The following is a 22,348-nucleotide window of genomic DNA, read 5'->3' on the forward strand; positions in this document are numbered from 1 at the left end:
CAAAGTAATGTCTCAGGAATGTAGGTTTGAGGATTTGGAGATGCTCAGCCTAGAGGAAGATGACAGATAGAAATGATACCAAGTTCTCCAGGGGAAAGAACCTTATGGCTATATCCCCACGGTCTAGCATAATGTGTGGTTCATGGCTGTCACACAATAAAATGGATGAATGGATGAACGTATTGAAGGAAAGTATAGATGTATTGAATGAATATATAGATGTATTGAATAAATGAATGGATGAATAAATGAATGAATGAATGAAGCAATGCACTTATTTTAAGTACTCCCAAGGTGGAAACTAAGATCCGAACACACTGCCCAAGGGCTAAGTTTAGCCTGCAAATTGTTTTGTTTCACCTATATACCTTCTTTTTCCTTTTTAATTTGCCAACATTTTTAAAACAGGTATTTCATATAAAATTTTCCAGCTTCTCTTGAAATATTAGAAGAACTGGCAACTCTGGGCCTCCATGGCTGTATGGAAATACTTGGGTGCCCATTTGAATGGTGCAAGTAGTCACAATATGCCACAGTGCCTGCCAACTACTAGGAGGGAGACTTCAGCTCAAAGAAAGAAGTAAATATTTAAAACTAGGTATTTGGATAAGCAGAAATGTCCATGCAGAAGTGGGATAACAGCCCACCTCAAATACCATCAAAAAAACAACAACAAAAAAAAAAACAGTCTCTCAGATTCCACATCACCCTCAGTGTTCCTCCGTTATAGCATTTAATCAATTTTCTTAAACGGTTTTACTATATTCTTCAAACATTATAAGGATTTTTCATACTTGCATTCAATTAATTTAGAAAAGAAATTAATTTATTTTCATCATTGTATCCATCTCACTTAGCACCCAATCAATTCTAAATGGAAGTTTATTGAATGAAATAAAACTTACAATAACACAGAGGTTGGAAAAGATCATCCTTCAATTCTAAGAATCTCTAATTTTATTTGACTTAGCCTTCAATTCTCATTTAAAGCTACGTGAAGCAATAGAAAATAAAACAATTTTTTCTGAAATAAAAATCTTGATATTCATGTCTGACTTGTTGAAAGCCTTCCAGAACTTGGCAAATATGAACACAAAAAGCCCCTTCTCTGTCTGAACTTCTCTGCCTCCTTGTAAAGCTGCCTGGAAAGGTGGGGCCATAATGAGCTCACAGCAATTAGAGGGCACCAATCCCCAGGAAAGGCCATAGGGTCACACAGTTTGGCACCAGGAAGTCTCAGGAGGAGGGGTGGGCAAGGGAAAAGAAAGAGCCGTTGGCTGCCCCTCTTGTCTCCTCACACTCAAGGGCCACAACTCTTAATAAAGCCTATTCCTCTCATTTAACTTTCTTCTTTGAAAACTAGCCCTGGGTTAGAAAAACTAAAACAAACTGTATCTCTGGAAGAGACTTCTACTAGGGACTGCATTAGGGTCCATCCTCAAGGGAACTTCAACTCCACCTCAGTCAGACCTCTACCTCAAATAACTGGCAAAGGTCTGGAAAAGGCATAAGAGGTCATGACTCTCCATTGTGGTGACTCAAATCTGTTTTCTGGCCTTGAACCTGAAGTTTTCCTGGTATACAGATCCAGCAACATTTAAGAGGGCTGACCATCTACTTCATTCCTAGTGTCAATGTGATTCATTGGCTACCACCAATGATACCTGCAGGTCAAAACATTCTGATCATCACTGCATCCCTGCTGCTTTCATGGTGAATGCACTCACCTTGTCTTTGACAGCCAAGCTATGCGACTTGGACTCTGGTACTCTAGGATCTCATCACCCCCAATGAAATCAGAAAGCCCATCTCACACTTGGCCTACAGAATAGAACCAACACAGAGATTCTCAAAGTTGCAGGTGCTCCGTCACCAATGTATTTCTCAGTGAAGGGGAAAACATCTGGCCCTCTCAGGGAACGTAGTAGAGTGGTGGGTGGGAGGCATACGCAGGCAGCATTTGATAACATTCCTATCCCAACATTCCTATCTCAATGGACTTTTAGATTCCTTTCCCTACCACATGTAGGGAGATTTTGGTATCTCAACCTTATTAAGCATAGGTTCCCATTGAGTCCCAATGGTATCCAGGATTCTGAATCACCTGGTGTGCTAGCTACAAATTGCTGATTCTCTGATATTCTTAGTCAGTAGATCTGAAATGGGACCTAGAGATCTGTCCCAAGCAACTCAGTGATTCAAGACAGGTGATACTCAGAACAATGAGAAACACGGGTCTCTGCATACGGTTGCCGCGCTTACCAAAAAAATCAAGACTTCTCAGCAATGACACAACATACATTCTTTTCCAATAAGAACTAAAAATCAGGGAAAAGAAAATAATTGAATGTACCCCTTGTCATCTGTTTCCGGTTTCTGAAATGATGGGTTCTCCGATACCTCCCTGGTGAGTTTCCATTGCCCGACACTGAACACATGGTATATTCTCCTGCCTCCCTCTATCGCCACTGGGTTTTCTTCTTCCCATCTCTTGCCATCATCACAGCTCTCCAATATTTGCAAGTGGTTTCCATAATCGTCTTAGATCATTCAACCAATAAATAACATCTGGTTCTTCTCATTTTTTCCTCTAAGGTGATGCCCTTTGGCCCTTAATTATTTTGAATGCTCTTCTGCATTCCCTTCATATCAGGAAAAAAATCAGCAAATCATCACCACTTAATGTATCTAAAGAACCAAAAAATGTGATTCACAGGCACCAATGCAAACCACAGTGCAGAGGAGACTGGTCCTCTGAGGCAAAAGAAAAATTCATGGTTCTAGTTTGAGCTCAAGACATCACATCCTCACCTGGCTGTGCAAAAGCTATAGGGAGGGAACAGAGGAAGTAGAGCTAGCTGGTCAGGAGAATATGCTCCATGCAATGGGCAGTTATTGTCACTACTAGTAAGTACTCAGAGTAACTACCGCACCAAAAACAGGATGAGGAAATGGAGGACAGGAAGATCAGTAACCATATCTAGAAGGCAGCGCATCCCAGCAGCAAATATTCAAAAAGAGAGTCAGCAAATAATAAAAATTAGCAGATCAACAATATAGTTAGTTAATCAATATAGTTAAACAATATAGTTATTAGATTAATAGTATAGTTAGTTATATAACTGAGTGGTCAATTTTTAGCATTTTTTTTCTTTTAAAAGTATGTATTTAGTGGAGTTCCTGGATGCAATGTGATTCTGACATTGACTCCCTGGAGTTTATGCAAATTTCACAGCTGGAGGACAGAGTCCTGAACTAGACTCCCCTCACTTCAGCCATCAGCTGCAAGTTCAAGGGTTCCCAGGCCACCTGCATGTTTAACAAAGGTGGCCACAAATTTAGGGCTCTCACAACTCCCTCAGATTAAATAATTTTCAAGGGCAACTCACAGAATTAAAGAAAGGCTTATGATTATAGTTTTATTACAAAAAAAACTACATATCAAAAGCAGTCAAAAGAAAAGGCTCATGGGGCAAATTGTGGAAGGGTCTTCAACAGGAACCTTCCACGTCTTCAGGATACATCACCTTCTGGGCACACCGATGTATAATTACCAACCAGGGACACTCAACCAAGCTTCAGGATTGAGTCTTTATTTGGGTTCCATTATTAAGGCTGATTGATTCAATCACTGGCCATGTGACAGAACTGGGTCTCCAGAACCCCTTTCCCTTCCAGAAGGTTGGAAGGAAGGGTTGCTATCACATGGCTCAAAGTCCCCACTCTCTAATCATATGATTGGTCTTTCCATCATGGCCAGTCACCCTTCTGAAACTATCTGCAGACCCACTATGAGTCACCTCTTCAGCAGAAACTCAGGTGTGGTCCGAGGGGCCCACTGTGAACAACAAAGACACTGCTATCACACAGGACATTTCGAGGTTTAGAAGCTCCCTCCCAGGAACCTGGGGCAAAGAACAGACAAATCCCCTACTATACAACACTCAGCAGAGGAAGTCAGTCAACATAGTGCTTTGGAGAAAATATTTTCAGGTCCTTATACTCCATTTGATCCATCCAACCGGAAATGATATTTCATGTGTACTGGGGGGAAAAATGACCATCCTTACAAACAATAGGACACTGGCATGGACGAACTTTAATCCACTGAGAGTCAAGTGTGGAAAAAACCCCGCATAATTTTGGAGTTTGCCTCAGAAGGTATGGCTGCCATGTCCTGCCTTAAAGCTTAGAGCAAGCAGCCACCAACCATCACACTTCAATATGCCCCACAAGAGGAGTTTGATCCAAAAGTGCTAAAAATCCCCGTTCTCTACAGCCACAGTCCCAGCAAGTCACAAGAGAGAGCCACGACTGCCCCTTTCAGAATCAAAGCTGCCTCTTCACCTCCCATTAACCAGAAGCCACTGGAACCACCTGTGTGTGTCCAGGAAATTCCTTTTCTGCCTCCACTTTTCTCTTTGACAGAGGAAGAAAAAAAAGTAAATAAGCCAAGGAATAAGCCAAGGAGACTTTTTCCTCTACACTGTAAAGGTGTATCCCTACCTATTTACCTGAAAAAGTCAAGTATTCACAAAAATGATTGATTCGTTCATTCTTTCAACAGCAATTTATTGAGTCTCTACTCTGCATGCCAGGCACTGTTCCAGGAGCTAAAGCTATACCTCATGGAGCTCACATGGTAGTGAGAAGAGATAAAAACTAACAATAAACATATGATGTCAGGTAGCAGTGAGGGTTACTGAAACAAAGAGGGTAAGAGAGTAGGAATGAAACATGGAGTGTCTGCTATTTTAGATCGGGTAGCCAGGGAAGGGCTCTGTGATGAGAGAGCAAGCAGTGAACAGATCTGTGGAAGAGCATCCCAGGAAGAAGAAACAAGTGCAAAGTCCTGGTAGCAGCAGATGGGGCCTGTACAGGAAGAGGAACACTGTTCATGGAATGCTGACGTAGAGAGAATGAGGTGGAGATTGGCAAACTACAGGTCAGAGAAGTGGCCAGGGGTCAGATCACACAGGGCTTGGTAGAACAGAAACAATGTCTTATCATTTGGAAAAGGAACACTGCCATTGTTTTGGCATAATCAAGCATTCCTCACAGTCCTTTTGAAGTGGAATCACCACATATTCTAAGTTAGGAAAAATATGAATGTAGCTCCAAAGATAGATAGAGAAGACATTTGTTGATTAAAAAAAAAAAAAAGACTATTTCAGACGATGATCTCTAAACCTTCATTCAGAGACTTACCTTTAAAAACCCTCATGATCCAAAAACATATTCCTCTCATTTTACAACCCCCTGCACTACCAGACTATAGTCTAAAGCCTATCCTACGTCTAAAGCATACCCTAACAGGCAACCATCAACTTCCTTCTCCTGGGGTTTTTATAATAACTTTAGTTCAGCATGAAATTTTCAGAAGCCATTTTTAAATTTTTTTCTCTAGAAAATCTTTCTTGTCTCCAATCATATTTTTCCTTGGCTATTTTATTTATCATTGAACATCTTAGACAATCTAGTCAAATATCCTAAACAATCTTCACTTGTTTCCTATCGCAGACTTAGAAAATAAACTTATCAGTCTTGTAGCAATAGACTATCTCAAAATGAATTCAGACAGGTCAAATCAAAAGGAACAGAACCAGAAAGATGATGCCACCATCTCTCTTTGGTTTTGGGAAGAGTGGCTAGAGCTGATTTTCATAGTTGGCATATCATTTGTGACTAAAAGATACAAACTGATGCAAAAATCTCTCAAGATCTAAACATCAAAAGGCTGCAAATCCTCACAGCTGCACATATTAAGATATTCTATTTTTTAACTCTGACATTTTAAACCACCCACTTCCACTCCTATGGTTTATATTCCCATCAGAAGCCTTCCATAAAATAAAACTTTATAGCAAACTTGTAGAATACTATAATCTAATAGCCTAAACACAGAGAAGATGAGTTGAAGGTCCTTTAATGTGCCTTAGTTTCCCCATCTTTCACATGGAAAAACCAATGGTTCTTTCTTATTGAAGGAAACTTTGAATTGCTTCCTGATATGGAATGGCACAGCTAACAATCCAATGGGAGCTTGTTCTCAAGATGAAGGACATAATGAGGATATAAAATAAAAAAACCTAAGCACCTTTTAAATCAATCAGGGCCATTGTTCAAGATGGGGGTTATGGGCATCCTGGGTTTGGGTTTTCTGTCAATTCAGTGTCTACAGAGTGACTTAACGTGTTTCTCCTGATTCCAAAATTAAAAACAGGTCATGGCCAGTGAAAGATAAAAAATCAAAATAAAAAAGGATTACTGCTGCAGATTAAGTTTCACAGATGTTTTGATTCTGCTACAATGGTCCAAAAATATTCCTGTGTGTCCTTGGAAATGATCTTATGAAAAGACTGAATATAAAATTTGACTAGAAACAGAAATTCATTAGAATTCTAAATTCACTTCCAGGAGCACAAAGAGATGACCATTTGTATCAGTTAAGGTTTGACCAGAGAAGCGGAACCACCAGGAATGATATAGCAAAGGGGACTTACTATACAGATTTGCCCTTTCACAATTGTGGGAGCTGGTTATATAGCCTCTGTAAGGCTGCTGCTTCTGTGTCCGTAACAGAAGTCGAAAGCCAGCAGGGTAAGCAATTGGTAAGGGAGGATGGATGGACTAGAAGTAGGGGAAAGGAAAGATGACCTGGAACCCAAAAGATGAACTACTTTATACCTCTGCTTCTCATAATCTCTAAGATTCCAACTTTAATGATATGAGTGGCTTACAAACAGGCTGGCTACAAACACTCTTCCCCACAAAGCTGCACACATACACCTGCACCATGATTCCAAGCAGTGAAAGGAGATCTGGAGAGTTCTTGAGGAGCTGCAGACCTAGCTGCGGCGGCAGGTTAGCCAGTGTCTATGACAACCACGTTCGAGGCTGCAACAGCACCAAAACCTACAGCAACCTTCTGAGTTCTAGCAACATGGCCATTTCACTTTCACTTTCCAAATCTCAAAGAAATATCCCGTTGCCAACTCTAACCCAGTACAATACAGGAAAGGAATTTCCAAGAAACACAGTTCCAGTTTAACTAAATTGACATAGTACAAAGCCACCACATCTTGGTAAGCTACCTTCATTTTCCATTGCACCCTGCCTCCCAAATTGGAAAAGTAGACAAGCTGATAATCTATTTCTTCATTGCACCTTCATTCAGCCCATTTCTTATTTGAGAAGAAGTGTGAATAATATCTTTCTATACAAGTAAGCACCTTTATAGTAACAACCATTATGCATTTTTACTTATCTATCTATTTATTTATTTATTTACTTATTTATTTATTTAGGGAATTCCTAGCTCTCAGTATGAGTGACACTCATTCAATGAATCAAATATACAAGTAATAAACTACTTTTAATAAAAAATAGGTTTGAATTTTGCACTGGGAAAGACCCTGTGAAGAGGATGAAAAGACAAGATATAAAGTAGAAGAAAATGTTTGCCAACCACATATCTAACTAAGGATTTGTACCTATATTATATACAGAAAACTCAAAGCTCAACATTAACAAAATAAAAATCCACTTAGAAAATGAACAAAAGATATGAAAAGACATTTTAACAAAGAGGATATACAGAGGCCAAATAAATACGTGAAAAGATATTCAACACAATCATTAGGAAAATGTAAATTCAAATCACAGTGAGATGACACTACATACTATTAGAATGACTAAAATAAATAATAGTGACAGTACCAAATGCTGGTAAGGAAGTAGTAAAACTGGATTACTCACATACTGCTGACAGGAAGATCTGGAAAAGAGTTTGTCAGTTTCTTAAACAACGAAACATGCAACCACGTATGTCCCAGCAATTGCACTTCTGGGCATTTATCCCCAGAGAAATAAAAACTTATGTTCACATAAATTATAAATGAATGTTTATAGCACCGACATGTATAATAGCCAAAAACTAGAAACTACCCAGCTGTCCTTCAACAGGTGAATGACTAAACAAATGATGGTACATCCATACAATGGAATATTCCTCAGCAATAAAAAGGAATAAACTATTGATATATGCAACAATCTCAATAAACTCCAGAAAATTATCTGAGTGCAAAAAAAAAAAAAATCTCATAGATTATGATTGCAAATACAACATTTTGAAATAATAAAATTATAGAGGTGGAGAACAGATTAGCGGTTGTTACAGATTACAAGTCTATAGTATGATGGGGAAGCACGAAGGATCTTTGTGATGAAAGTGTTCTATATCTTGACTGTGGTAGTAGTCTCAGGAATCTACACAGATGATAAAACTGCATGGAACTAAATACACACTTAACAAAAATAAAAACATAAGGAACATATGTAAAACTGCTGAAATCTGAATAAAAGCTATGGGTTGTATCAACATCAATTTCCTGGTTATAAAATTGTACTATAGTTACACAAGATGTCATCACTGGTGGAAATGAATGAAGGATATAAGGGATCTCTATATTATTACTTACAACTGCATGGGAATGTACAATAGTCTTAAAATTAAAAGTGTGTTGTTTTTAAATGAGTTTGCAAATCCAGACAAAGACACTACAAGAAAAGAAAAGTACAGGCCAATATCTCTGATGAGCATAGATGCAAAAATCCTCAACAAAATACCAGCGCCCCAAATTCAACAGCTCATTAAAATGATCATATGCCATGAACAAGTGGGTTTTATCACTGGGATGTGAAGCTGGTTTAGCAAACACAAATCAAGTAATGTGATACATCACATTTAACAAAATGAAGGATAAAAATCACATAATTATCATAAATAGATGCAGAAAAAACATTTGATGAAATTCAACACCCTTTCATGGTAAAAGACTACAACAAACTAGGTTTCAAAAGAGTTTACCTCAATATAATAAAGAACACTTATGAAAAGCTAACAGCTAACATCATACTCAATAGTAAAAACCTGAAAGCTTTTCCTCTAAGTTCAGGAACAAAGCAAGAATGCCCACTTGAGTCAATTCTATTCATCATATTACTGGAAGTCCCAGCCTGAGCAATTAGGCAAGAAAAAGAAAAAGAAAAAAAAAGCATCTCAATCAGAAAGGAAGAAGTAAAATTATCTCCTTTTACAGATGGCATAATCTTATATGTAGAAAACTCTAAAGAGTCCACCAAAAAACTATTAAAACTGATACATGAATTTAGTAAAGTTGCAAGATACAAAATCAACATTAAAAACCAGCTGCATTTCTATAGACTAATAATAAACTATCCAAAACTAAGAAAACAATTCCATTTACTCTGACATCAAAAAATAATAAAATACTTAGGAATAAACTTAGCCAAAGAGGTGAAAAATTGTATACTTAAAGACACAAATCATTGATTAAAGAAAGAAAGGAAGGAAGGAAGGAAGGAAGGAAGGAAGGAAGGAAGGAAGGAAGGAAGGAAGGAAAGAAGGACAGAAGGAAGGAAGAAAGATAAGAAAGAAATAGAAAGACATCCCATGTTCATGGATGGAAAAAATTAATATTGTTAAAATGTCCATACTACCCAAAGCCATCTACAGATAGAATGCAATCCCTATCAAAATCTAAAGTGCATTTTTTATAGAAATAGAAAAAAAAATTTCATATTGAACCGCAAAAGACCCTGAATATACAAAGAACAAAGCTCGAGACATCACAATTCCTGACTTCAAAATATATTCCAAAGCAACGGTAATTAAAACAGTATGACACTGGTATAAAAACAGACATATAGGCCAATGGAAAAGAAATGAGAACCCAGAAATCAACCATGTATATAGATGCTCAAATGATCTTCGACAAGGGTACCAGGAATACACAATGGGGAAAGGACAGTCTCTTCAATAAATGGGATTGGGAAAAACTTACTCTCCACACACAAAAGAAAGACACCGGACCCATATCTTATACATACCATACATAAAATTCAATTTAAAATGTATTAGAAATTTAAATGTAAAGCCTGAAACTGTAAAATTCCTATGGGGGGAAAAATATGGAAAAAAAAACATGATATTGGGCTTGGCAATAGTTTCTTAGATAAAGCATAAGCAATAAAAGCAAAATTCAGCAAGTGAGCGTACATCAATCTAAAAAGCCTCTGCATAGCAAAGAAACCCATCAACAGAGTGAAAAGCAACCTATGGAATAGGAGAAAATATTCCAAGCCATATATCTGATATGTTATTGATACCTAAAATATATAAGGAACTTCTACAACTCAAAGCAAAAAAGAAAGAAAAAAAAACAAAAACCCAAATAACCAATAATTTAAAAATGGGTGAGGGACTTGAATGGATATTTCTCCAAAGAAGACATACAAATAGCTACTATCACTAATCATCAAAACCCAATCATGCAAATAAATCATACACTAATCATGCAAATCAAAACCACAATGAGATATCACCTTACACTTGTTAGGACAGCTTTTATGAAAAAAGCAAAAGACAGCAAGTGTTGGCAAGGATGTGGAGAAACTGGAACCCTTGTGCTCTATTGGTAGGTATGCAAAATGGTGCAGTCACTATGGAAAATATGATACAGGTTTCTTAAAACACTAAAAGTATAATTATGATATGATCCAGCAATCCTACTTCTGAGAATATATCCAAAAGAACTGAAATCAGGATCTTGAAGAGATATGTGCATTCCCATGTTCATTGCAGCATTATTCACAATAACCAAGATAAAGAAACAACCAAATGTCCATCGTCGGATGAATGGATACAGAAAGGTGGTATAATATATACAATGAAATATTATTCAGCCTTAAAAAAAGGAAATCCTGCCATATGTGGCAACGTAGATGAACCTGGAGGACAATATGTTAAGTGAAATATGCCAGTCCCAGAAGTCCCCATATGTGATGCATCTAAAATAGTCAAGCTCATAGATGCAGATCCTAACACTGTGGTTGCCAAGAGTGGGGTCGGGTGGGGGGGAGGAGTTGCTCTTCAACACATAAATAGTTTCAATTATTCAAGAGGAGTTAAGTGCGAGACATCTACTGTACAACATTGTGCCTATAGTTAACAATGCTGGGCTGTGCACTTAAAATTGTGTTAAGATGGTAGATCTCATATTGTGATAAGTGTTCTTACCACAATATGAATAAATAAATAAATAAATAAAGGTTTTGAATTCTCAAAGATTTTTGCTCAAACAGGCCTAACTTAAGTTAAAATAGTTTGCATATACTTACAAGACCGCTTTGTGTTTTCACCAACTATGTAATATAAAAAATCATAAAGACATAATTAAGTTATACAAAATGCCTAGGCCAATGCTTGGTTCACACTGAATAGTTAATAAGTGGGATTTCCTGCCCTTCCTTGCAACAATCTTTAGGGTTGTGTGGGTCTAGCACCGTCGACATCGTCCCTTACACATGCCCAGCTTGGCTCCACAGCACCAGGGTGCAGTTTCACCTCAGGTGACTGTACAGAAAGCTTCCAGGTCTTATTAAAATCAACTCCTGTGAGTACAGAACGATTAGCTCATTTCTGATTCTGAAGAAGCACCCATCCCTCTCCAATTAGTGCTCTGCTGCACACTAGATATGCAACTCAACCTTCTCAAAATATTTTTTTAAATATACCTTACATAGCCAGTGAGATACACTATACCAAAAACAATGCAACTTACACACCAAGCTGCTTTTTATATAATCGGTGATTACCACAAGAGTTGCCCCCTGCCCCTAACTCTCCTTCTCCTTTGCCCTGTTCTGCCAAATGCCAGCTAATTTTCCTTTTCAATAATGGCCTTGCCGCATAGTCTACTCCGTTCCCTCCACACCCCTCTCTTCTGTGCCTGCAATCTCCTGCATGAATTAAAAAAAAAAAAAACTGAATTAGTGAAAACATGCTTTTTCACCCTCCACCAGGTGGGCAGAAGTCTTTGACCCTGACCTTTGAAAATGGAAAATGCTCAGAACAGGGACCCAGATGGTCTCCAAGGCTGTTTTAAGTCCAGCACACCTTAAATTAACCAATAACCCTCACTGTAGTAAAATAAAAAGCAGGTCAATTAGAAGTTAAACATTTATATTTGTACCACCTAAGGAAATTTTAAGAAATATCTGGAAAACTGAAAGTATGAGCAACTCACTCAATAGCTGCAGTTATCTGTCAGCTGAAAATCAAAACCACTTTCCAAGAGGACAAATGTTTATAAAATATTCTCTTGGAGTCAAATGTGCAGTTTCCTCACCCACCCTCCTTAAGACATTAAACTTTCAATGGAAGAATTAAGTCAGAAGCCCAGGAATTGTTGCCAATTGCTATGGTTTCCTTTTCGAAGTCATCAGAGCCACCTGTCAGGAGACCTTGGCCTCCCAGCCAGTGCAGGCTTTTTGAGCTGCCTACCCTGTCTCCAATGATAATTACCATAAAGACGGGTTTCATATTACATCCATTAGAAAAGGTTTAAAACACTGATGATCCTGAACCCACGTTATTTCAACAGTTTTGTGAGACATATAATAAGCTTCGATATTGAGCCAAATCAGAAGGGGTTGACTCAAGCTCCTGACAAATGAGATAGCACTTCCCTCAAGTCAGCCCTTCTCCCCTGCCATTTAAAGCTCGCCTTCTTTTAAATTCAACAAAATTCTCCACCCTACAAAAACCTGGCGTTGTTCTCTTGGGTCCCTTTACACTTTATCCACCCCAGAAACGCTGAATCATGACTCCGAGGTTGTAAAAGAAAAACTATTGCGACCGGGACGCCAGGATCCCCAGAGGGTCCCACGCTGCTGCATTCCCTTCCTCGTCACCTTTTAAATCGGGTCTGTTTAGGCAGACTAGAGAGGCTCCCAGAGCAGCCGATGTTGCAGGTTGGGAAGAGATCCTCTGTGGACGCTCCTGCTCCTCCCCGAAACCCAAGCAGCCCTGGCAGCTCCTGGCTCCCGCCTCGTCTCCTCGGAACGCGACCCCTAAAGAACCGATCCACTCCCCATCTTCTAAGCCGCACAACAACCTCTGAGAAAGTCCCAACTTGGAAGCATCACTACCCCCGCCACCCGTCTGGAGCTCCTTGGACCACCGATCTCCCCTGAGCGAGGTCCTGCAGGGGTGGGGAGTGCGGAGGCAGCTCCTCCAACACCCCTCCCCGCGCCGGTGCGAGACACGAGCCCGCCGAGAGTGCAGACTCTAGAGAAACTCGCTCCCAACTCCCCAGCCCGCACCTCCGCACCCGCGCCCGCACCCCGGGGGGGAGGGGCCGGGGTCCACGGAGCAGTGGCGTGGGCAGCCTGGAGACGAGGGAAACGTGGCGGGGAAGGGGCAGCAGGAAAAGAAACGCCGCTCCAGCCAGTCCCGCAACTTCTCTCAGCCCTGCTCGCGGGGGACGGAGAGAGCGCGGCGGCCGCGAGCGCGAGAGGAGGGACTCACTTGAAGGTGAGGACGCAGAGCGGCCGGTAGGACTTGTGGCTGGTGTTCTCGGCCATGCCCTTGCCCCAGAAGTCGTTGGAGAAGATGCCCCAGCGGAGCGGGGCGCCGGGCCGCACGTCGGGGTTGTTCACGATCGCCCACACGTCGTCGTGCACGAACTCGCCGTGCAGGGAGCGGCCGTAGCACAGGCAGCTCGCCCCGGCCAGCAGCGCCGCAGCCCCGGCCCGCGCGAGTCCGCAGCCCCGCCGCCGGGAGGGCGCACGGTCCCCGCCGCCGCCTCGGGCACAGCTTGTCACCACCATCGTGCCGCCACCGCCACAGCTGCCCTGGCCTCTCCCGGGTGTCTGGCATCCTCCCCGGCCGGGGCCCCGGCGGCGCGCAGCAGCTGCCCGAAGGTGGGCTCGGGCATGGTGCGGCGGCCGCTGGACCTACCGCTGGCGCCCCGCGCTCCGCCGCCTCCTGCGCCGCGGAGTTGGCCCAGCTGCAAATAAACAGCAGTCCCCCCGCCTCCCCCGGCCATCGCCACCTCCTCCGCCCCACTGCGCATGCCCCGCTCCCGCTGGCCTCACCCCCCCGTCCCCCCCCCCCCGCCCGCTTTCCCAATCCCGGGACGAGGGCAGCTCTCGCCACACACCCCCCAGCAGCCCCCGCTCGCGCCTCGCCGGCTGCGGGTCTCTGCCCGCAGGACCCGCGTCCCCCCGCGACAGGAGTTCGCGCGCAGGTGGATCGGGGGGCACGGCACGGGCTGTCGGGAGACGTGGGGAAGGGGCACCCGAGGTCCCGCCTGCTGTCCGGAGATGCTCGCCTCGCCTTCCCATCCACCACCCCCGGAACGGGGCTGGGGTGGACCTCATCTGGCCGGCACCTCCGGGCCGTGGTCAGGGCGGGCTTCGCAAAGGCGCGGCCTGAGACCCCTGCACCCCACCCTCTGAGAAAAAAGTGGCTGCTGCCTCCCGGGAAGTGCCCGGCGTTTCAGCACCCGGGACAACAGCAGCGGCGGCGCCGGGGTACAAGCTCGCCCCCCGCCCCCCCCCGCCCCACCCCGCCGCCCGGCACCCGCGGTCGCGTCTGGTCGCCCTCACCGCATTCCCTTCTCCGGGCTTTCTGTCCCCCACCCGGCGCTGTGTCCTACGGTTGCAGCCTCAGGTAGAGAAGACGGCGGAGACATAAAGAGCTTTCTAAGCCCATTTCCGAAAACCACCAGAAAGGGTCTCCCCTGGCTGAGGGCTTCCTGCACACCCTGCCCGGTTCGTTCAGGGGCATCACTGGCAGTTTTCCTTTTCCTCCCACTGCTCAGCTCGCACTGATAAAAAGTGCCAGGTTCGATGTTTGGTTTGGGTCTGGACGCTAATTTGGCTTCCGAAACATTTCTCCTCGTTTTATTTGTTACTGAAACTCGAGATAATACGGGAGACGCAGAGCAAAATACTTTTTCTTCCCCTTTGAGCGGATCACTTGGGTCTGATAATTATTTCCTGAGCTGTGGGCGTGTTTGTACTGTTCCTGCTAAGTCAATACGATTAAAAAAAAAAAAATACTGCGTTAAGGCCACTGACTTTGGCTCCCAATCTTCCTATTTTTCCAAAAGGTTTTCTTTTTTTTAAAAAAAAATACTAATTATAGTATGTAAATAGGTATCCTAGAGCGATGATTACTAGAATTTCTCCAGGTTTGAAAACTCTGTTAACTCTTTGAGGCCCCTTATAAATTCCCATTGCTGTGTGTTACTAAAGTTACTTGGAACTTGACATATCCAGATACAAAAACTTAAAATATAAAATTTGTCATTTTATTCCCATCCCTCCAAAATCCTTAAAAAGTTCCTCGATCTAAAATAGATAGATGATAGATAGATAGATAGATAGATAGATAGATAGATAGATAGATAGATAGTAAAATAAGATATGGACATTGTTCTTACTTCTACTGATCATTTGTGTGGCTCTTTACTACACCAATTTATTTTTTTTAAAGATATATCTGAACAGTTGAAAACTCAATGAATTAAGACAAACATATTCCAAGCTCTGCGTGTGTGTGTGTGTGTGTGTGTGTGTGTGTGTGTGACTTGAAAATTAGTGACTGGGAGAAATGTTTTTATCCTTGAATCAAAACTTTTTGTCCCTTGGTGGATTTAATATCTAGAGTCCACACATACCTGAAGCTACCATCTCCCCACAGAATACACTACAGACTTTCCTTTTCGCTTGCCCATTAATTTAATAAATATATATGAAAGTTATACTCTGTGCTACAATATGCTAAGTATTGGACTGGACTGGATGACCAAAGCTACTCAAAGTGCGTACATCGTGTGTGTGTGTGTGTGTGTGTGTGTGTGTGTGTGTGTGTTTAATACAATAAAAATCTAAGTTTTCAGCTAGGATAGTGAAATTGTCCTTGCTGAAATGACAGCAGGAATAATAATAGGCCAATGTATCAATTCTTACCTACAATTAATAAGGGCTTTCTAGAGACAATGTCTTAATCCCAAAGAATGACTCTAATAATAGATTTTTATAGAGAGCAAAACTTTTCTCCCTCAACTCACCCTTAATTCACCAGTGTAGGAGGCACAGCCCTGCCCACCACCTTCTTATCTGAGTTGTTTTCTTTTTTAAGGAGAAAACAGTATCAGAGTTCTCTACAACAATGGAAAGAAGAAAATAAGGACCAGAGCTGAGACTCTGAAAGAAAATAGAAAAGGGAAGACATAAGGGAAACCTAAGTGGGATTCCAGGTTTCTGAGTACAGAGTTCATTAAGCTTTCCTCTATGTTCAGTGCCATCTCAATTCTAGTTAGTTCAAATGATGAATTTGGGATTAATTTACTTGAAAACAGTGAGATACCTCAAGTCATTTTAAAGGACAAACCAGTAAGTAAGTGCTTTTTAAAATTAAACAGTTCCTTTGTAGCCCCATCTTTTCTTGATTCTATACTGGTCTGCGTTACAGGAAAATACTATAAAAGTATTAATGTCAGGTTTACATTGATATGCCAGCCCATTATTTCGTCTGCTTCTCTCTTGAGGTGTAAAGCACTCATCTTGGCTAATAAAGGGGACCAAAAGGAAATTAGATTTAATTCGTGTTACTTAGTCTCCGATTATCTTAAAGGATTTATAATTAGAGCAATATTACCTTCTAAGACACCTTTTGTCCACTCAGAGCAACTCTAAACATAAATTATCATGAAGTACCTCTCCAACGCTCATACAGATTAAGTCATTCATCCAAATTAAAATGGACCAGATTCCTAAAAGAAATGAGGACACAACTAAAAATAAATCAAGGGCAAGTAGGTATTTTAATAAAACAAATTTCAAATGACTGCCCACTGTGCTTTGTCAGCCTGATACACCTGTTCAGGTATACCCTATATAAAGGAACAAGTACATTGTTATAAAGGCAGAAATTCAGGAAAAGAGCTGATAATATAACACATTATTTTTTTTAAATGTTTTTCGTTATCTAGTTATTTAACTACGACCTATTCTTGAATAAAACACAAAAAACTAGAAAAAAGAAGAAAATGAAAATACACCTACCCCACTGCCCTGTGGGCCTAGGCTAGGACAGGCAACCTGCACCCTAAGAAGTTGGCCCAGCACCTGTCTGGCCAATATGAGACAGTCTAAGGTGCCATGTGGTCTAAAGAATGGCTATGCTCAGACCAGGGCCCAGTCTGGTGGCAGCAATGGCAGCAGCAGAAGCAGCAGCCCTAGAAAAGGGGATGGGGTTCATAGGGAGGTAAACTGGCTTCCCCTTTGCTCCCCGGAGCCCATCTTTATAGCATCTGCACAGAATTAAATTAAAGAATATCAAAACTGATTGTGATCTTGCAATCTCTGGCTCGCAGGCAATAAACTTTGTCAGCAAATTACTATAAGATAAAAGCATACACATGTACATTGCAATAAAGCATATCAAGTACTTACTAGACTTCTTCAAAGAGTTTAGAATCTCTGGTTTTGAAAACTGCTACAATGCTGCAAAGCAAATGTCTGCAGTCTTAGAAACAGAAATTAAATTTTAAGATTACTGCCTACCACAGAAAAACAATATTTTCATATAAATGAAATTTTAATTATGTACTGTTTTATTTTAATTATATACAAATCAAAATGCCACTTTTAGTTTCTTGTACAACATCCACAATTTACAGAAAATGTCAGAGGAAACACTAAAATGCTGTTTTATAAATTAACAATTAAATTCAGATTTACATCAAAATGATTTGCATGACGTGTTAATCTTTTTAGAAAATTTATTCCATCAGAATTATCAGCTCTAGAAGTACTATAATTGATATTTTGAAATAATTTATCAGGAATTCATCCCAATGTTATCACAGCCTACTCTTTACAGCTCTAGTAACAGTTGAACAGAAAGATGCTTCTCAAAATTAAAGCGTATCAAAAAAAGTCCTGATTCATAGCATTTGCTGAATTTCATTGTGTAAATATTCTTACCATGGTCATTTTCAGACTAGTACTGTGATGCCATTTAACAGAGAGATGGGAAGAGATGCCTAGTAGCCTATCCTTCTACAGTCTTTTCTCCATACAGATACAGTAGATATAAATTAGACCAAGAGCATATCAATAGTAAAATATAGTAAATAATTAGAAAATGATGAGTTTTGAGCATTCATCTTCGGTTTTCATCTAATTTACATAATTATAAGTTTATATAACTTAATTGCTTTTTAATAGCTATGCTTACCAGTGAGCTTACAAAATTTCTAAAAATTAACCATCAGTTTTTGTGAACTAGTTATGAGTTGACTCTAGCACACAATCTGATGAAATAAGATGAAATAAGATTGGCCATTATTGATATGACAAGTTTGAATTGGAGTGGTAAGTCTGGGCAGGGGAGGGGTGGGGGGTCATTACACTAGAGTAGTGAAGAATTAGCCTTATCTAAAGAGAGGTCTGGCCTTTGCCCTTGGCTACTAGGAGATAATCGCTAAATCCCTGGAATGTCCTGCCTGACAGGAGGGTCTTTGTTTGCTAAGGGCTTTGGCCACTGGACAGTCTAAGAATGTGGTTTATCAAGGGAGCTATGGGCCACACAGTGTCGGTTCTGACCTCTGGGGGAACTGGAAACCAAAGATATTAGCCTGACTTCTAGGAGGAGCTAATAACTAAAGGTCAGCCATGCAGGCAGTACATGATGAGCCCCAATAAAACCTCGGGACATTCAAGTCTCAGGTTAGCTTCCTTGCTTGGCAATACTCTGTGCATTTGCCGCACATTATTGCAAGGAAAGTGACACGTCCTGACGTGATGGAGAGAACACAACGGGAGCTCTGTGCTTAGGATTTCTTCTGGACTCTACTCTGTGCACTTCTTTCCTTGGCTGTTTTTCATCTGTATCCTTTCACTGAAACAATCTGTAACCATGAGTATAATAACAGCTTTTGGTGAGTTCTGTGAATCCTTCTAGAAAATTATGTAAAATGAGGATGGTCTTGGTAACCTTCTAAGTTTGCAATTGGTATCAGAAGTGAGGACACTCTTGTGAAGACTGTGCTCAAACTCTCCTTAACACTTTTCTACTTTTAGAGTTTTCTATAATACAAAATTTAAAAAACAAACAAACTGGATAGCTACCCACCTCAAGAGGAAACAATAGACACCCAAAAAGCTATAATGTTAAATCCTCTTCATTTTCCCCATTTAAAATCTTTGGCAAAGACTACAAAAGTAAAACAAAACAAGAAAGGGAAGGAAGGAAGGAAGGAAGGAAGGAAGGAAGGAAGGAAGGAAGGAAGGAAGGAAGGAAGGAAGGAAGGAAGGAAGGAAGGAAGGAAACCCCCTTCCTTCTCCCCACCCTTCTCCCTCTCCACAACCCACATCATGCTGGAGGTGACAATTCATCAGCCTTGCAGATGGTCCTAAAACCCATTCCACCCCCACCCCCCTCTTTAGAGGGTCCAGCTACAGAATGTTTGGGGCCCAATGTAAAGTGAAAATTGCAAATGAAGGGGCTCCTTGTTCAAAAATGATTAAGAGAGTGACAGCAGAGCCTTAGCAAGGACCCTGCAAGTGGGGTCCTTGCAAGTGCTGTGCCCTTCTAAGAACAGGGCCCTGTGTGACTGCACAGGTCACACATCCATGAAACAAGACCTGCTTCTGAGAGACAATCCTGTTCATACAATTCTTCCAAACTAGTTTGAGTACTCTTGGCAAACAATGGCCTGGGGACAGCCAAAATTAGTGGGCTTGGGGCACAAGAGACCTAATAAAATATTTGCCTTAAGCCAATGACATCATTTGCACCCTATGTTATTAAAGAAGGTGGGGAACCTACCATGCCAGTTTTTCTTTGCCAAGAAGTAAAGATTATATCTGGAGATAGATCATTTCCCTTGAGAAACAACAATCTCCCACCTTTTCTCACTGTGCTGCTAAGTTATTTCTTGGCCTATATTTCCATATGTGAGAAATACAAGTGAATCTTTTCAAGCCCCACTGTAGCTTACAAAAAAAAGAAAAAGAAAAAAAGAAATGTCTTTTGGATTTTGTTTTCAGCCATGTTTCTGTGAATGAGACAGCCAGGGTTTTTTGTTGTCGTGGTGTTGTTTATAAATCATTTTAAGTCTTCTTTGCCCCTCTTGGTAAGTGCTGGATATTGTGGCCTTTCCAGTTAGACAGAAGGAAAAATAGAAGCAGATTCTTGCTTCACAGTCTGTTTCACGTGCTCTCTTTTATTTCCCATTTGTTCAGTAATTTCATTCTTTCCGTCTTAGATAATGTGAGCGATTAGAATAGCATTTTTTTTTTTCTGTGACAACCTTTTTTAAGAGAATGAGCATTATACCTACCTCCTAAGAAAGAATGTCCTGGGAATGCTGTCATTGCTGACCTATTTCTATTTATGCACATGCCCTAATGTTTTTGTTTTTGTTTTTTCCTTCATTCTTGTTCCTAAATTCAGATAACAGTTAGGGAGAGGTGTTATCAGGAGTGTCAGTGATAGCAAACACACATAACATGACATAAACTCTGTTCCTCTCTATGCCTGTATAATACTTAACTAATCAGCTGTGACACTCTTGCACATTAACTCCAGATGCAATCTTAGACTCCTTCTCAACACAGCCCAGAGGCTGCCACTCTCTGTAGATAGGCTGGCCTGTGAGTTAAACCCTCTCTACTATTCCCGGGCTAGTGGAATATGGCTGCCAGGAGGCAGGGTACTAAAACAATAATGCTTCAGGCCCCGCTGTTTAGCATTTTAAAATTTCTCTCTCTCTCTCTCTCTCTCTCTCTCTCTCTCTCTCTCTCTATATATATATATATATATATATATATATATATATATATATATATATAAATATGTTAGCACTTCTATTTGAATAAATGTATTTCTGATAAAATTTTAAACAGGTCTAAGAAGATTACATCTTTTGCATTTGGGGGTATTTTTCAGGAGGTTTCCTTAAGAATTTTCACTATTCTGCAATTACGTTATGAGGTATATGAAAATTATGACACAAGGATTAAATTGCTATATCAGAATATTTCTATGAATAAGATACCTAGAAAATGTGAAAAATCTATTAGAAACGCTATGAGAACCATCCATAAAGAAAGTCAATAATTAGGCACAAATAAGTACCCTGATGGCTAATATAGTTTTCGCTATAATTCATCATCACTAAATCTAATCCTGAGTTTTTTTTAACACCCACCCCCAATTGAAAATTACTTGTTTATGAAGGAAGATTCTATTTAATCTTAGAAGTAGCAGACTTTTGATATTCCAACTACTCATACTTATTCCTGAGCTACTCTACTTTGCTTCGAATGGTTTATTGTTGAGCTGGGCAGAGATAACTGGGCCTTTCTCTGCCAGATCACTGCTCGACTGGGTTCCAGTTTCTTAAAGGGTAATTGTGAAGATGAAATGAGCAAAGTCAAGAGCTTTGAAGAGTGCCTCACACATATAAGTTACTCAGTGGAAGCTAGCAACAATAAAAGATGATGATGATGATGATGATGATGGTTTTTGTTTCTTTGCTCTTAGCAATTTTCTTGCTGCTTCTATTTCTCTCTATTATGGAAAAATGGAAAATCTGCTATCAAGCAACTATTAGATATCTGTTTCCCGATTCCTGGTTGATTGATTGATTGATCATTCATTCATTCCTTCATAATGAGAAGGTGGCTGTCATCCAAACCTGGATGTAATCTGAACAACTATAGTCCATTTTGCCCATCGTAAGCTCACTGCAATTGTGGCATCAAGATTATAAACCTTCTCAATTCCCGGTGCCAGACAATGCCTCCTTTAGCCAGCCAGTCACCCAGCTGCTCTGCTGGTTCTAATTTGACTGCCAGGATTAAATTGCTCCTCAAAGAAACTTTAATAATTTTTCTTTCTAAAACCTTAACTTGTAACATGACATAAGTTGTTTTTTTACAATTACTTCGTAGGAAGTTTTTCATATTTCCCCATGGTTACAAAAGAAATTACTAGCAAAGTTATTTGGCTATTTTATCACTGTTTATCCCTTTCCTCAATATCTGCTTGAAAATTTTTTTGCATTTCCTGGTGAAGTTGAGTTTTATGATGAAAATGAACTAGCAAAAATATAGAAGGTAATGAAAAGACATTTTTCTAAGGATTCCTTTTCCTAGGATTTTCAAGGAAATCTTAGATTTTTTCCTTTGAAGTTGCGGGTTGGAGCATGAGGTCCTGAGCCCTGTTTGTTGTAACTCTACGAAGATAGTGAGCTGATCGTACTAACCCTGGCAAAACTAGGAATGTCATGGGCATAAAAAAAGTGAGAGGGACTTTGTCTCCCTATAATGGGGGATTAGATGATTCCAATCAACTGTGTCTGTCTCTCTGAGGATACACAGAAAACCAGATTAAACCTCAAGGTTTGCCTTATAACATCAGATTATTAACAGTAGAGAGGTACCAAGGCAGGAGACGATG

General features: G+C 40.5%; 1 protein-coding gene across 1 annotated transcript in view; it reads right to left on the minus strand.

Moving 5' to 3' along the window:
- TMTC1 (transmembrane O-mannosyltransferase targeting cadherins 1) overlaps positions 1–13,876 on the minus strand; it is a 234,329-nt gene extending 220,453 nt beyond the window's left edge. The window contains exon 1 of the mRNA XM_081058527.1: positions 13,394–13,876. Coding sequence (XP_080914653.1) covers positions 13,394–13,695 — 302 coding nt within the window. The 5' untranslated portion in view covers positions 13,696–13,876. The remainder of the gene's footprint in view (positions 1–13,393) is intronic.
- Positions 13,877–22,348: the final 8,472 nt, after the last annotated feature.

This window comes from Rhinolophus hipposideros (genome assembly GCF_964194185.1).
Source record: "Rhinolophus hipposideros genome assembly, chromosome: 9".
Taxonomy (NCBI): Eukaryota; Metazoa; Chordata; class Mammalia; order Chiroptera; family Rhinolophidae; genus Rhinolophus; species Rhinolophus hipposideros.